Genomic DNA, 16,765 nt, shown 5'->3' with positions numbered 1-16,765 from the left:
ATACACACGTTTTTATAACGTACATACCTAAATTTTATATTTTTATATTTTATAATCCTTATATGTATATCTTTTATTTATTTTCTTCATTTATTTATTTATTTACATATCCGTTATTATTATTTGTTATGCTTTAGAATTTTTATTTGTTTATTTCTTGTTATGGTGCATACGTGATTGATTTTATTTATATATATGTGTGATTTCGTTTATTTATCTTTTGTTTTTGATTGTATTAGTTTACTTACATCATTATCATTGTTATTCCATTACACCCATTTTTATTTAGATTTCAAAAATAAATTTTAAAAATATAAGTAATACTCGGTATTTGAGATCTTCGAAAGAACCGAGCCCTAACGTATTGGGTTCCGATTTTCTTCGTTGGACCTAAATAATTGAGATTACTCTTTTAAAAATGATAAAAAGCTCGTTATCGAGAATTCAATATGTTGTGTCCTAATGCATTGGATGTGACACGTTGTTTTCTCGAAACGAGGATTTTTCGAAATAAATGCAATATTCAATGTTTAATATTTTGAGAAATTGTGCCCTAACGTATTGGGTTGCGATTTCTTCATTTGATTTAAACAATTGAATATTCTTTCAAACTTTATTACACGAGTCTTTTCAAACTCAAGTTTTAAACGATATCGGGAATTAAAAAAGATCGCGTCCTAACTTACTGGTCGTGATCCCTTTTTTAAATCCGAGATAGCTAAATACCTTTTAAACAAGCATATTTTCAGTATTCATTCATGTTTCGAGAATTCGAGACATTGTATCCTAACTTACTGGATATGTTTCTCTTTCTCGATTAACGTGAAATATACTTCTTTTCCCAAATTTTTATTTAATACAAGGATCGTATTTTTAATTTTTCCAAGTTCTCGATTCTCGACATCAAGACATTAAGTAATCGACTAGGTACCAATTTTGGGCGTATCGAGGGTGCTAATCCTTCCTCGTACGTAACCGACTCCCGAACCCGTTTTCTAAATTTCGTGGACCAAAATCGTTGTTTTAATAAAATTAAACCGTTTATTAAAAACAACCATGTTTTTGAGGTGATCCAATCACACCTCATTAAAAAGGATTGGTGGCGACTACCGTTTGTTTCGTTTTCGTCAAAACTCAAGTCGACCCCGTTTTCAACCAAAAAATGGTGTCAACAACTTGGCGACTCCACTGGGGAATTTAAATAAGAGAGTCAAGTCATGGGTTGATTACTTTTTGTCTTTTTGTCGAAATTTGAAAACTTGATTTAAATATACGATCCTCTCATTGCATTTCATTTGTTTTGAGTTATAGTTTTTCTCATGTTTGGTATATTAAATTTTTATATATCTGCATTGCATTGCATGACCTTTGGTCACACCTTCTTAAGTGGGAGTGAGAAGCTACTCCTTCGTGAGGTTTTCACCTCCGTGCAGGATAGTGGATCACTTTCGGGATACATCTGTACTTATGTCTTCGTGAGATTTTCATCTCCGTGCAGCCATAGGGAAATGTATTCCCCTGAACCAAACTCGGCCTATATGAGCCTATAATGGGTGAAGATCGAGGAATGTGCTGGTTTGGGTACCCTTACTTTAGAGCCAAACCTCATATAGTGGACTTAGGAACTTAACCTAGATAGAGCCACTCCAAACCCTAGTAGTCACCCGATTAGATACTTTCTGTTTTCCTTGTTTGTTTTTGTACTAACTCTTCTTATTGTACTTTGATTATGATTGCATCGCATCTGCATCTTAGGAAAGAGATATTGATTTAAGTTCGATTACTAAATTAGAAAGCTTGTCATGGAATATGGATTCCTTGATAAAGTGGAAAACAATACGACTTCCAAATATATTCCGAGAAACACAAGAAGGGCGATGAAAGAGTTCGTGATATTTACTTCGTGGCCTAAGGGTTCGAGATGATTGTCCAAAAGCCTTCGACAAGTTGATGAGCCTTTTGAAGATGGGCAGATGATGGATCGCGACCAAGATCAAGAAAATGAGTTAGCAATGGCATCTATTGGCGAGATTACCTCAAGCATGCAGATGAAGAAAAAGACCGATGTTGTTTCTTGGAATATGAGGGTGAGGTCGTACATGTATCCGTTTTGTGTAAGGGAATTTACTTTCTAGAAAAGTTTCCTAAATGTAATTGAATCAGAATCAACGTCTCTTTAGGCATTCATTTTATGCATTTGCATTACATTGCATCATATGCATTAGATTTTCACGAAGTGACCCTAATTAGGTAAAATTGTTTCAGAAAAGTTTGGAAAACCAACATTTTTGCGGTACCCGAATAGAAACTAAAGGAATGGACCAAAGGTTGGAGAGATTAGAGCGAATGCAGATACAGATGCTAGAGCAATTGGCCAAATTTCAACAAGATGTGAAGGATCAGATGCTAGAAGTCCAGAGAAATCTGATGAGCCAGTTAACCCAGTTGTTGGATATGAAGTTAGAGAAAGGAAAAAACCCAGTGGTTTACTTTGGGAATGATAATGAAGGTCCTGCATATCTTCCAGACTTTACTCCAACCGACATCCAAGCACAACCAAACATATATCCACAAAGGGTAACTGTCAACATCCAGACCAATACCTCGACACCGGCGAATTTCGCGACAGGTTCAGGTTCCAATCTGAGGGGCAATCTAACTAATTCTGTTGTCCTTGATGATCTAGCGGGAACAAAACAGGCAAGGGTAGAGTTCTCAAAACAATTCGAAGATCATTACAAATGGAAAGGGCAAGAATGGAACTCCCAAAACAATACTTCAAAGGTCTCGAGGAAGAGGAAAAATGAGGTGAGCAATGCGGGTAGGCATAATGAGGGTTATTCAAAGCCGATTACCGCAGGTCAGCAAAGGTCGGTTGTTACTGGCCATCAAATATCCCCAAGACATGAATCTGGCACTAAGCAAAGCATTAAGAAGTCTTAATTTACACCAATCCCAATGTCGTACCAGGAGCTGTATCAGAGTTTATTTGACGCACATGTTGTCTCCCATTTCTACTTGAAGCCTTTACAACCTCCGTACCCCAAATGGTATAAAATAAATGCGCAATGTGACTATCATGCGGGAATTACGGGGCATTCTATAGAAAACTGCATTGCCTTTAAAAAGTTGGTCGAAAGGTTTATCAATATGGGCATCGTCAAATTTGAGGATTCACTCAGTACAGAAAACTCGCTACTCAATCATACGGATAATGAAAGAAATGCGATGAATGAAGAGATGTTGGGAAACGTTCACATCAGTGCCGAATACGAAGAAGCAACTGGAGAAGAGATCTTATTAGATGTTCGCCCCTATAAACTTGGGAGTGTCCTAAAGGAACCCCTATAGTATTTAGAGCTTACTCAGAGTAATATTCAAAACACACTTGTTGCTTTTTAGCCTAGAGGCAACAAGAAGTCTTTTGTGAAATAGGCTCATGTCTGAATGTCATTATTTTAATAGAATGCATCTTTGCGATCTTTTGAACCAATATTCTTTCATTTCTTGAATGATTATTCTTTTATTCTTTCATCCAAATCATTTTTTCATTCATAATCATACTGTGCAAATAATTATTCTTAAATTCATACATTCTTTGTATATTCTTTTGTACCTACAGTAGGTCCCTGGATATCAACGATATGAATGACACTGCTACAGACTTAGAATCTCCTTTTGAGCGAGACATGTGTTTAGAGGGATCTCACGCCTTTGAAGATGACATAGATTGTAGCCTATCTCTGGACTTGTTGAGGATGGTAGAATAAGAGGATAAACAGGTCCTACCTCTCAAGGAATCATTAGAATTTGTGAACTTGGTGAAGACTAGAATTGACCTAACCACAGAGACGAAGCAAAACCTTGTTGAGTTACCTCTAGAGTTCAAAGATGTCTTTGTATGATCATACCAGGGTATGCCTCGATTCTTATAATAAAACCTGCACAATAGCACGATGTCAGAAATTTACAGTGCGAACGATGCAATTCTTTGCCAGGGCAATGCCTCTCTCGTTGAGTCAGCATAGCTTTGCCCATTTGAAGTCGAGTTTCTATCATTTCAAGATGTTTTTGGACTGTCGTAGTTGCGTCCCAAAAGAGCTTTATGAAAGAAATCTGGTACCAAAGAAGGTTTTTCACATACAAGATAAAAGTGGAAGATCTTATGTGGAAGACTTTAGAATAACATTGATTCTAGTCGAAAAGCATGACCCGGACTTGCCTGATCTCATGAGTTCAGACTCAAAAAAAAAATAAAAAAAAATCAAAAATAAAAAAAACAAATCAATCAATCAAAGCCAAAAATAGGAGAAAAAGAAAGAAGAAAAAAGAAAAAGAAAATGAGAGGTCAAGGCGAAAACCCGCAAAGAGCGCTTTAATCAAAGGTGGATCTAAGTTGAAAACCCGAAAAAGGGCGACTCAAATTTTGAGCAAGATGGGGCATGGACATCACCATTATCGAAGAATTCTAATGGGCATTGCTTCATTTTGAGAGGCTACTTCATGAGCCAAAGTCATCGTATACCGATACAAAATTTCAGAGAAGAGGGTATTGGAGAATGCATTGAGCTTAAACAATAGCATGATAGCTGAGGTCTCAAATTAACTCAGAAGTGGACACCACGATTCGTCACTGAAGTTCCTAGAGTTGAACATCGAAAATTGAACGAAAATGACTGAGACTTACAAGGATTGACGTGAGAAATTACCATTTGCCCTCATTGTTTGTCGAACATCGGTACTAGGGCAACACCTCTCTTTTTGGTTTACAGGATTGAGGTAGTTCTACCTATTAAAATCCCCTCATTGCTTGTTGAAGGGATCCAATCGCGATGTGATCAGTTGGCCCTAGGAAAAGGGTTAAAAGCTATTCATCAGGGTCAGATGTACCATAAATAAATAATATGAGCCCATAATAAACAGGTTCGTCTCAGAGAATTCCACAAGAGGGCTGGATGTTGAAAAAGATTCTTTCTTAACGAAAGGATTCTAAAGGAAAATGAATGTCAAACTAGGAAAGTCCCTATGTTGTAAAGAAGACCATTTTTAGAGGAGCACTGATCTTGAGTGAGATTGCTAATCCTATAAACTCGGATCCAGTCAAGAAACACTTCGTTTAAAGAAGAAGGAAGGACCAATGTGAAAACCTGCAAAAGGGCACTTTGAGTCAAAAAAAAGATGAAAAAAAATGAAAAAAATGAAAAAGTAAAAATGGAGAGGCTAAGGGGAAAACCCGCAAAGGGCACCTTAGGCCAAAGGGGATTTGAGTTGAAAACCCGAAAAGGGCGGCTCAAATATTGATCAGAATGGGGCATGAAGTGATCAGATTGGGGCATGTGGTGATCCTGCTATACCTGAAAGGGTAGGACGACATCTTGGGGCATCGATAAAGTCTTGTAGATCTCTTAAATACATGTCAAACTCAGGAAAGTCTTCAGAAAGTTTGTACAGAGAAGTTCAAGCTGCGATATCTGGGGCACCTGACATTCATACTATTTATATATTGAATTTCTCATTCTTGGAATACTTCTTTCTTTTTCAAGATACATGTTCTAATCAATTCCTCTTTTTATTCTTGCTATCCTTGATAATTTATTCATTTCGAGCTATGCTCTCAAATCAATTCTATTTTACCTATCGTTATGATTTTTATGCAAGCATGTTGCATTAGAATAATGATTAATGGACTAATAATACTTTCACAATGGAAGTTTTGCATATTACTCTAGAAGTTTCTAAATAATACAGGGACCTAAAATAGGACTATTGTTTAGAAAACACCAAGTTTAAAGGGTGAAATATCTAAGAGGGAATAGTCTAAGTTAAAGGCTATCTTTTCAGATTTTGTTGTCCAAAAATTGATTGAACAAAATGACAAGATGTCGTGTTGGTGACAAAGCTTCAATGAACAAACAAGCAAGGATCACCGAGTGATAAGAAAAGGTTTTCTCGGAGAAGAAAATTTTGCAATTATGCATGAGCATTTGGTATGACACCTTGGGGATAAGGTAAAGGACCAAAGAGTTTCACATTCAATATCATTGAATTGCGATAGGAGAAGATTGAGAAAAGCCATACCTTTCTACCCTTGGGTTACAGTGGGAGATTGATGGTGCAAATTTTATGTCCCAGTGGATTGAACTTTGACGTTCACAGTGGGGGGCAATCAGATTAAGTATTTCTTTGGATATGCTAGCCGAGCAAGAAGGCGGTGTAGCAAGTCAGTGATAAAGCCTTAATAAGCTTTTGTGTGATGATAACCTAAGCATTAAGGAATCATTTTCATGACATTTTGCATGTCATTCATACACATCTAGTTAGGAGCATTTGATTCGTTCTGATCATGTCATCCTCATCACTACGCACAATTAGGTTCATAAAATAGAACATACAGGTCCTGTTCCCCAGAGAACAGATCAATGAAGACATCAGATATTGCTTTCTTGTACTGACTGCGAAGCAGATCAAAGACAACAGATCTTGCCTTCCTACCTTGACAGTGAAGCAGATCGAAGATACAAGCTTTGTCTCCATCGGTTGCGGTGGAACTGGTTGATGATAGCAAATCTGGCCTTCCTGCGTTAACAGTGAAGCAGATTGAAAACAAAGCATTGTCTCCATCGGTTGTAGTGGAGCTGATTGAATATAGCAGATATTGCCTTCCTGCGTTAACAACGAAGCAGATCGAAAACAAAGCCTTGCCTCCATCGGTTGCAGTGAAGCTGATTGAAGAAATGATCTTATCTTTCTGAAGTTACAGTAGAGTAGATCGCACCAGGTCTTATTTCCCTGAGATTACGGTGGAACAGACCGAAGAATTGCAGATCTTATCTCCCTGAGATTACAGCGGAGCAGATTGAATATAGTAATCCTATCTCCCTGAGATTACAGTGGAGCGGATTAAAATAAAGGATCTTATCTCTCTGAAGTTACAGTAGAGTAGATCGTACCAGGTCTTATTTCCCTGAGATTACAGAGGAACAGACCGAAGAATTTCAGATGTTATCTCCCTGAGATTACAGTGGAGCAGATCGAAGCTAGTAATCCTATCTCCCTAAGATTACAGTGGAGCGGATTAAAATAAAAGATCTTATCTCTCTGAAGTTACAGCAGAGTAGATCGCATCAGGTCTTATCTCCCTGAGATTACTGTGGAACAGACCGAGGAATTTCAGATTTTATCTCCCTAACATTGCAGTGGAGCAAACTAAAACCACAAACCTCATCCCCTGAAGTTGCTGCGAAGAAGATTAAAGCTACAAGTCAGATCTTTCTGAAGTACAATAGAGTAGATTGAAGTAACAAGCCGCAGTGGATTGAAACAAAGCTACTTGAAGAGAAGCGTCAAGAGAAGTCAAGACTCGGCGAGACCGGGCAAATTTGGTCTTTCTTAGTCTTTGCTTCATTCCCGTTACACGACAACGAAGCAAAGAGGGGCAGCTGTACAGCCCAAATTTAGCCCGGGCCTCACAAAATCAAACCAGGCCCAACAAAACCTTAACCCAAACAAACCCTAAAGCCCATTACAAAACAACCCAAATACCAACCCACCTAGACCTAACCCAGTAACCATCAACCCAATATTCTGCCTAACCAAACCCAATACAACACCTAACCCAAACCCGGAGCCCATTAGCCCAGGCCCAATTTCTCTAAAAAATATCTGCCTAGGGTTTTCAGTCTGAAACCCTAGGCTCTGCCTCTAGCGCCGCATGCTTTGACTCTTGGTCTTCTGGCGCCGCACCCTACCCCTAGCCACAGCCATCGCCGCACGTCAATCACCGTCACCGCTCCCATGCCACTTGCGCTGTCACCTGCAAAGAAGGAACAAAGAAAAACCAAGCACAAACAATAGCAGAAATCGGCTATAAAAGCCATCAAAAAATGTAATTGTTTCTTCTTCTTTGGTTAGCAATCTGATGTATCAAAAAAGATATTAGCAAAGAAATAAAAATTAAGTTTCAAAGGTGATTTCTAGTGTCTTTGTATTCGGTTTTCTCTTGATAGTTTAATCCTTTTCCTATTTTATTTTATCATTTTTTGTTTATCTATTTACGTATATACAATATAATAAATAAAAAAAGGAGAGGTGCTCACCGGGACAGGGTTTGCCGCGCCTATTTGGCGCTTCGTCGATCGTCGGAGCAATGGCGGTGCGGCGAGCCGAGCGGCGGCGCATCAGGAACCCCACATGGCCGGACTTCTTTGAGAGAAAAGGGGTTTCCCTTTTAGTTTAAAAAAATGGCTGAAATGTTTTCGTGAAGCAAAAAAATGGGATTAAATACCCTGTAAAACGGCGTCGTTTTGAATTTAAGGTTCAGAGACCAAAACGACGTCGTTTTGGTCTCTGATCCGCGCGGTGACCCGACTCAGGGGGAAGATCCGTGCTTTTTCTTCAGTTGGAATATTTGCGCAAATAGTCCTTTTGATTTTGTAGCGCTTTCATGGAAGTTTTTCGCATATTTTCAATTTGGCCATAAAGTTTTATTTTGATTCATTTTAGTCCTCATCTAAGCGTAGCGTTTTGGTTCTTTGGGGTATTTACCATTTTGGTTCCCCTTCTTTCAGCGCGCTACGCGATTTAGTCCCTTTTGCTTTTTCTTATTTCGATTTAGCCCAATACTTTCGTTTTTATTTTGATTCAGTCCATATTTTAGCAATTTATTATTATTATTTAGTTATTATTATTATCATTATTATCTTTACTATTATTATTATATTTATTAATACTATTGTTAGTATTATGTTTTCTTATATTCACTTATGAAATTTTTAAATATATTTGTTTTAATATATTATTATACAATTGTTTATATATATATATATATTAACTTGTTTAATATACCTACTCAATTTTATATGCATATATATATGTTTTTATATATATTAAAATACGTATGTTGTTTATATATATTATGTCATTTCAATTTATTTTATTTTCCACATATGTATATATCTTTTCATCTATATGCATATATTCTTATATTTTGCAATATTTATGTATACCTTTCTTATAATATATATGTACATATTTTAACCTTTGTAAATATACATACATATACACATATACATTTTTTCCATATTTTTATAAATTTATGTACATACACACGTTTTTATAACGTACATACCTAAATTTTATATTTTTATATTTTATAATCCTTATATGTATATCTTTTATTTATTTTCTTCATTTATTTATTTATTTACATATCCGTTATTATTATTTGTTATGCTTTAGAATTTTTATTTGTTTATTTCTTGTTATGGTGCATACGTGATTGATTTTATTTATATATATGTGTGATTTCGTTTATTTATCTTTTGTTTTTGATTGTATTAGTTTACTTACATCATTATCATTGTTATTCCATTACACCCATTTTTATTTAGATTTCAAAAAGAAATTTTAAAAATATAAGTAATACTCGATATTTGAGATCTTCGAAAGAACCGAGCCCTAACGTATTGGGTTCCGATTTTCTTCGTTTGACCTAAATAATTGAGATTACTCTTTTAAAAATGATAAAAAGCTCGTTATCGAGAATTCAATATGTTGTGTCCTAATGCATTGGATGTGACACATTGTTTTCTCGAAACGAGGATTTTTCGAAATAAATGCAATATTCAATGTTTAATATTTTGAGAAATTGTGCCCTAACGTATTGGGTTGCGATTTCTTCATTTGATTTAAACAATTGAATATTCTTTCAAACTTTATTACACGAGTCTTTTCAAACTCAAGTTTTAAACGATATCGGGAATTAAAAAGATCGCGTCCTAACTTACTGGTCGTGATCCCTTTTTTAAATCCGAGATAGCTAAATACCTTTTAAACAAGCAAATTTTCAGTATTCATTCATGTTTCGAGAATTCGAGACATTGTATCCTAACTTACTAGATATGTTTCTCTTTCTCGATTAACGTGAAATATACTTCTTTTCCCAAATTTTTATTTAATACAAGGATCGTATTTTTAATTTTTCCAAGTTCTCGATTCTCGACATCAAGACATTAAGTAATCGACTAGGTACCAATTTTGGGCGTATCGAGGGTGCTAATCCTTCCTCGTACGTAACTGACTTCCGAACCCGTTTTCTGAATTTCGTGGACCAAAATCGTTGTTTTAATAAAATTAAACCGTTTATTAAAAATAACCATGTTTTTGAGGTGATCCAATCACACCTCATTAAAAAGGATTGGTGGCGACTCCCGTTTGTTTCGTTTTCGTCAAAACCCAAGTCGACCCCGTTTTCAACCAAAAAATGATGTCAACAGCAACATCAACCCCAAATTTTGAAAATATTATAATTTGGTATTAATTCAACCCTGGGTTGCCAATAGAGCTTCCATAAGCTCGCGTAAGACCCAAGAATGATTGTATATCATATTATATGCATGTATTGCTCACAGTTAAATGTATAATGGTAGAAATTGAATATATTCAATCCTAGTTGCTTTGACAATGAATGTAACATGTTGTAGCTCGAACCCGGTGATCGAATCGAGTATGGGGTGTTACATTTCTCTATCCCACTCCATTGTCATCCCTACCTTCATTACCTTAGGATTCAATCAAATATAATCTTTAACAAGAGTATTTAAAAACAAAGTTCCAATCATCATTAATCATTTTCAAATTTTGGTTACAATCTTCAAAAGATTGACAAATAAATCATGTCTACAAAAGAATAGAATTTAGACGAAAGTGGCAACTAATACTAATTTTGTGGGCATTGATCAACCCTATTATTGCTCTATCAATAAAGGCAAAATTTGTAAACTGAAAAAAAGTAGGCATCTTGTTTGAAAAGAACAATACTTTTTCATGCCTTTGAAGTGGCAGGAGTAGGAGTAGCACCACCTGTGGTTGGCCTGCAAAATGTAAACCAAATTGAAGGTCATTTGATTTATTCAACATATAAATGAATTTCGTGGAAATAAAAACAGTTAAATTTATTTAAGCAAACTTAGAAAATAAACCGGACTCGAATTTAAAAATTAGAATCAAAGCTAGATTACTTTTTAAATGGACTTTTTTTTTATGTATACCCAGCAGTTAGGAAGAACATTTGGTTCTTTCAATCGATTCGATTGACTTTTTATTAAACTAACTTAATTTATCATAATCTCAAAAATCAACCCAATTGAACTAAAGTTCAAGAACCGACGTAACTGAATCAACTTTAAGTTGATTTATTCGATCAATTAACTAACCTTAGTTACTCGGCTTGAGTATTGAGATTGAATCATATTTATTTATTTTATATATTATAAATTTTAAATATATTTTAAATAATTAAAATATATATTAAATTAAGTCTGTTTTTTCATTTAAGTCAATTTGAAATTTAAAAAACCAATAACCAACCAAAACAATTAACAAAACCGAACCTTTATCTGAACAAACCTCCCAAACCCACTAAAACGATTGAATCAATTTTCTTAGTTTAAATCACAAGTTGCTCTCTGCTACCAACAGTGGCGGAACTACGTTGGAACCAGAGACGGTTTGGTCCACAAAAGTTTTGAAAAATTTTGATTATGCTCCTTCAAATTTTTAAAGGTTTTAATTAGACCCCCATAATTTTTAGAAATTGTAGTTGAGATTTCCAAAAGTTCTGGTTTTTTTAATTCTTATGAAGCTCCTAAATTTTAAAGAAAATTTAATTAGATCCCTAAAATTTTTTAAAAGTTTTAAATAGATCCCTAAAATTCAATGACATTCGATTTAAACCCAACTTTCAAGTCTAAAACAAAATTTTGAGTTTCATGAATTATAAGAATGTAAGCAAAATTTGCAAGCAGAAGAACTTACAGGCCAACAAAAACTTTGAATGAATCATAGATTCCCCATTGTGTTCCAGTAAGGGTTCCAATCATGAAAATACGAAGAGGAAGGCCACGAGTTAAAAGACCCATTACTCCTAGCTTCTTCACCGCCTGCAATTAAAGTGTACATATATATATATATGAAAACTGAAACAAAATCTACATATATAAATGCATATACAATTTTAGAGATTCATGTATTAGGAGTCAGATTATATTTTTTCTTCTTTTATTTAAAAAATGAATAAATTAGTCTATATGTATTAGATCAAATAGCAAATTAGCTTTTTCTGTTAAAAATTTCATCCATTTCCACCTTTAAAAACTGATGTGGTTAACAGAGTAACTACCTCATTACACGTAGCATGCCATGTTTACATCATGCTGACGTACAAGAAAAAGTTTTTAATAGTAAAAATAGATGGAATTTAAAAAAAAAATCAGTTTGCTCCTTGATGTATCGTACAATGACTAATTTGAGTAAAAGTACCATAGAGGCCCTTGTACTAGGAGTTAGATTGCATTTTACCTCCTTTACTCAAAAAAATGAGCGAATTAGTCCCTATTTAGATTAAAGAGCAAACCGGTCCTTTCGATTAAAATTTTTATCCAATTCTACTGTTAAAAACTAGCGTGGCTGACAGAATAGCTAAATAGTTACACATGGCATGACATGTGTACTTCCTTCTGACATATAGGGACTAGTTTTTAATAGTAGAAATGAATGTAACTTTTAATAGAATGACCAGATTACTCATTGATCTAATATACAATAACTAATTTGTTCATTTTTTAGTAAATGAGGCAAAATGCAATCCGACTCTTAGGACAAGGGTCTCCATGGTATTTTTATTAACTAATTTGCCCATAATTTCTAGTAGAGAGCAAAATGCAATCCGACTCTTATCGCCGCGATATTTTTACCAATTTCAGGGGAAAAAAAAGGACGAAGTATATATTTTTATTACACTTACATCACCAACAGTTGCCCCTTTAGCATTATTGAGAAAAGAAACAAGGTTGTCTGCAGGATGTGATACAACAGCACATAAAACACCAGCAATGTAACCACCACCAAAGCTCACCCCTAGTTGTAATGCTGTGCTGCACTCTTGTTTGGGTGTTGGGATAGAATACTTGTAGATTAGCTCAACAATTGTTTCAAATGATGCAAATTTCATCATTGTATCTGCAAAATTTTATATATACATATATCTTAAATACTAACACCAGAGTTTCGAAAAACATGAAAGGGGTGATAATATATGGCTTACATGGAATTTGTCGTCCCCAAAGAGGAACAAGGCCTTTGTACAACCTATACAAACAAGAAGTGAGATTATATATGGTGTTACATTTTCATGCAATAAAATAAAAATAAAATCTATTATATAAATTAGATTTGTTCAATAATAGGATTATCCATCTAAACCATAAAAAAGTGGATCTATTTTCCCATTTTATAAATTTATATCATTATGTATAATACTAATATAAATCATTAGATGAGATTGAATTAAATTTGAGGTTCGATATAAAATGTTTTAGATACGAAGAGAAATGTTATTTAAACTGGATTTGACCGAAAATCGGTTGGTATATTAATTTGAACAAAGAGATTAGATAAGCTTTAGAGTCAATCACTCATAATCGAACAGAAGAAAAAAAAAAACCAATTGACCCAATCCATCAAAACAATTAAGAAAATGATTTAAAAGGAAGGAAAAATGAAAATGAAAAACTAACCCTAAATCGGAGTGTATAATTGTTGTTTATTTCATTGTTATTTATTTGTGTTTTTTATAATTTTTTACTATTTTTAATTTTTTTAGAATTTTTTTATGATTAGATTAGTTATCAAACCGAGAACTAATATCATAATTGGTTTGACCATCGATTCTATTTCAAAAATATCGCGGATAAGTCTAATATTAAAATCCAAATAAATAAAGGTGCATTTTATATGGACGTCATACCCGGCAACACCTTCAGCTTTGAGGATCTTTGGTAAGCCATCAGATAGACCTCGAGCGAAACCAGGCTGAGTTTGCACACGAACTTTGACAGCTTCCATGGGGCAAAGAGCGACATCGGCGATCAACTCGGCCGACGCAGAACCAGCAAGATAAATGAGGGTCTTGTATTTGGCGGCATACTCGGGACCGGCGATATCGGAATAGTACTTCTTGAAGAACTCATAGAAACCGTATTTGAAAGCACCTTGAGCACTATAACCAACAAGTGTAGGTGCCCATCCCTTGAATAAACCTTTAGCTCCTTGTTCTTTAACCAATACTCCAAACCCTGATGTTATGTTCTTGTATTTTGTTGGATCAATGGATTTCATCACCATTCCTATTAGCCATGTTGCCTCAAATTTTATACATACATACATCTAATGTGTATTCAAATATATACAAAACACTGACACTCGAATTCAAGTAGGAGTATTTATACTCGTAAGCTATATTTTTTAAGTTTGACTTGAACATTAATCAATTATTTTCGAGCCAAAATTGAGTATATAGTTGAGTGATCATTTTGTAACTTTTCATAGTTGAGTAACAAAAAAAAACCTACGAATAGTTGGGAGACCTCTACCGTAGTTTAGCCTTTATTTTTTGTTGGGTCTGTACGATATTTCAACTAACATTTCTATTTATACATGGCAAAGATTGAATATCTTAGAGGTCTCTCCATTATAAAGACCTGATCAAGTTAGTCCTACTATTAAATGAATCAATTTAATTTTTGTATTATTAAAAAGAATCAAGTAAAGCCAAATTGAAATAGAATTAACATTTACTATTGTCAATATTTATAAAGTTTTTACGGTTTTGTAAATGAAATATTTTATTTGAAATTGAATTGCAATTGGAAAAAAGTAATTTCCAAGATATTTTTTACAGAATAAAATGTTAACTCTGTTACAATTTGGACTTACTTGATTCGTTTTAATAGTATGAGGACTAAATTGATTTATTTAAAAATAAAAGGACTAATTTAATTCAATCATTATAATACAGGGACCTCTGAAGTAATAATATATATTATGTGCACTTTTGTATTGACCACATGATATTAAAATATTGGCTGATGGGATAAAAAAGAAAAGACTAGTCGTGTACGCCACATATTCAACCATTTTTTTTCTATATTTAAAAATTCTAATTCAAGAAAAAAGACAAAACACATTTCAATGTCCAAAAAGTTGTTCCAAACCTTGAGGATTCAACAAAAACAAACCCTTGAATCCCAAGAAATTTTGACATAAGTTGAAAAGTCAACAGAGCTTGATTCATGCATCATCAACAACCAAAGACCAATAAAAAAAACACATTTATAATATTGTCTATGTTTAATAATTCAATTCTTATATTTCTTATATTCATAAAAAATAATCAACTGATTTAATTTACTTAAACATAAGATCAAGCATGGTTTTAAGCTTTATTCCCTCATTTCTTTTTGAATTAGGGGAATAATCAGAAAGTATATATTGTATTACTGATCAGCGAGCTAAAATACAAATTAATTATTTTAATAGTTTATATTTTTTAATTTTTAAAAAATTAAATTAAAATTTTATCTTTTTTGAAGGGTTAAAGTACAATTTTAACATATACTATCTTAAAAATTCATAAACTTTAAAAAACCCAAATTGGGTTTTCCTAGTATAAGGAGCTGGGATCCCTTCCAACCTCCGATATTGCCTCACTTAGAAACGATATTATTAAAAAGAATAATCATGAATATCGAAAAAGTTATTTTTATAAACAGTAAAATGGATATAAATAGTACATTCATCCTAAAAAAACACTAAACGATAGTTGGATGAAGAAATTAAGAAAGCATTACCTGCATATTACACTTGACAATGTCGAGAGGCGTGACGGCGGTGTGAGTAATGCCGCAACACAACATCCCGCCAACCGTACACGCGGCATAAAAAGCTGGGGAGAACAACTCTATTTTTCCCTCCTTTGGCGATGGTACCACAACTCTACTCGCTCTCCCCCCTACATCACCCAATGAAATGAACGGCGATCGATGTTCAGCTTTCATCAAAGACGGTTCCAAATTGAAGAGACGTTTGGTTAAGGAAGGAGTAGAATAGAGGAAAGTAGGAAGAAGAGATTGGCAAGAATTATCGGAAATCGCCATTGTTTTCTTGGGGTATAGCAATAATTTGTTTGCTGGGATCAAGTTGAAATGCAAACACAAAAAGCACACATATATATGTATATATACACATACATATGTATGTATTGTTCAAAATATACAAGTAAGCCATTGCATATTTGCTTTCGCAAATTGTGGGAGACTTTTCAACTTGGGGAGTCGTTCTGCATTTGGCAGCCTTTTTGAATTGTGTCAAATTATGGTTTTAGGATACTATTATTAATAATATTTACCTTAATTTCATATTTCAAATGACATAAACAATTTTAGATTTCAAGTTTTTAAAAAGAATTTTGGTGAAAGTTTTATAGAAACTTATACTAGGAGTCAAATGGTATTTTAGTCCCTTTACTTGAAAAAAAAGGTAAATTAGTTATTGTGCATTAGATCAAAGAGTAAATTGATCTTTCTATTAGAAACTTCATCTTTTTTTACTGTTAAAAATCATCCATGGATAGTACAAATGGATGAATTTTTTAATAGAAATGACCAATTTACTCTTTGATCTAACGTACAAATATTAGTTGGCTCATTTTTTGAGTAAAGAGAGCAAAATGCAATTTGACTTCTAGTATAGGGTCTCCATGATAGTTTTACCAAAAAATTCACATCAATAGAGACTTAAATTATGTCAAACCAAAGTACAATGGTACCAATAAATGTTAGGTGCAGTGGTAAGACATATTACACTCCCAATAAGATAATGAAGTTTGAATCTTAAAGACAACATTGTTAAAAAGAGCAATCCCAAACTC

General features: G+C 33.9%; 1 protein-coding gene across 2 annotated transcripts; it reads right to left on the bottom strand.

Moving 5' to 3' along the window:
* Positions 1-10,596: 10,596 nt before the first annotated feature.
* LOC121219293 (mitochondrial phosphate carrier protein 3, mitochondrial) lies at positions 10,597-16,151 on the bottom strand. Of its 2 annotated transcripts, none has more exons than XM_041097204.1 (6): positions 15,687-16,151; positions 13,805-14,145; positions 13,103-13,146; positions 12,803-13,017; positions 11,815-11,939; positions 10,597-10,871 (listed from the first exon to the last, which is right to left on the bottom strand). In XM_041097204.1, exons 1-6 carry the CDS (start codon positions 15,990-15,992, stop codon positions 10,823-10,825), a joined length of 1,080 nt encoding a protein of 359 aa, XP_040953138.1. In that variant the 5' UTR covers positions 15,993-16,151; the 3' UTR covers positions 10,597-10,822. The 2 variants fall into 2 exon arrangements, with proteins under 2 accessions (XP_040953138.1, XP_040953139.1); XM_041097205.1 differs by having other exon boundaries at positions 13,805-14,183; positions 15,687-15,835.
* Positions 16,152-16,765: the final 614 nt, after the last annotated feature.

This window comes from Gossypium hirsutum, chromosome D07 (genome assembly GCF_007990345.1).
Source record: "Gossypium hirsutum isolate 1008001.06 chromosome D07, Gossypium_hirsutum_v2.1, whole genome shotgun sequence".
NCBI lineage: Eukaryota > Viridiplantae > Streptophyta > Magnoliopsida > Malvales > Malvaceae > Gossypium > Gossypium hirsutum.
This window is presented reverse-complemented; position numbering and strand designations above follow the sequence as displayed.

What these genes read in the sequence shown, in the direction of transcription:
- LOC121219293 (XM_041097204.1), bottom strand. Translation starts at nt 15,992, where the DNA reads ATGGCGATTTCCGATAATTCTTGCCAATCTCTTCTTCCTACTTTCCTC. An exon ending in TTGTCAAGTGTAATATGCAG is followed by an intron (nt 14,146 to 15,686) that starts GTAATGCTTTCT and finishes ACAAAATACAAG; the next exon opens with AACATAACATCAGGGTTTGG. An exon ending in TTGGGGACGACAAATTCCAT is followed by an intron (nt 13,018 to 13,102) that starts GTAAGCCATATA and finishes AAAATTTTGCAG; the next exon opens with ATACAATGATGAAATTTGCA.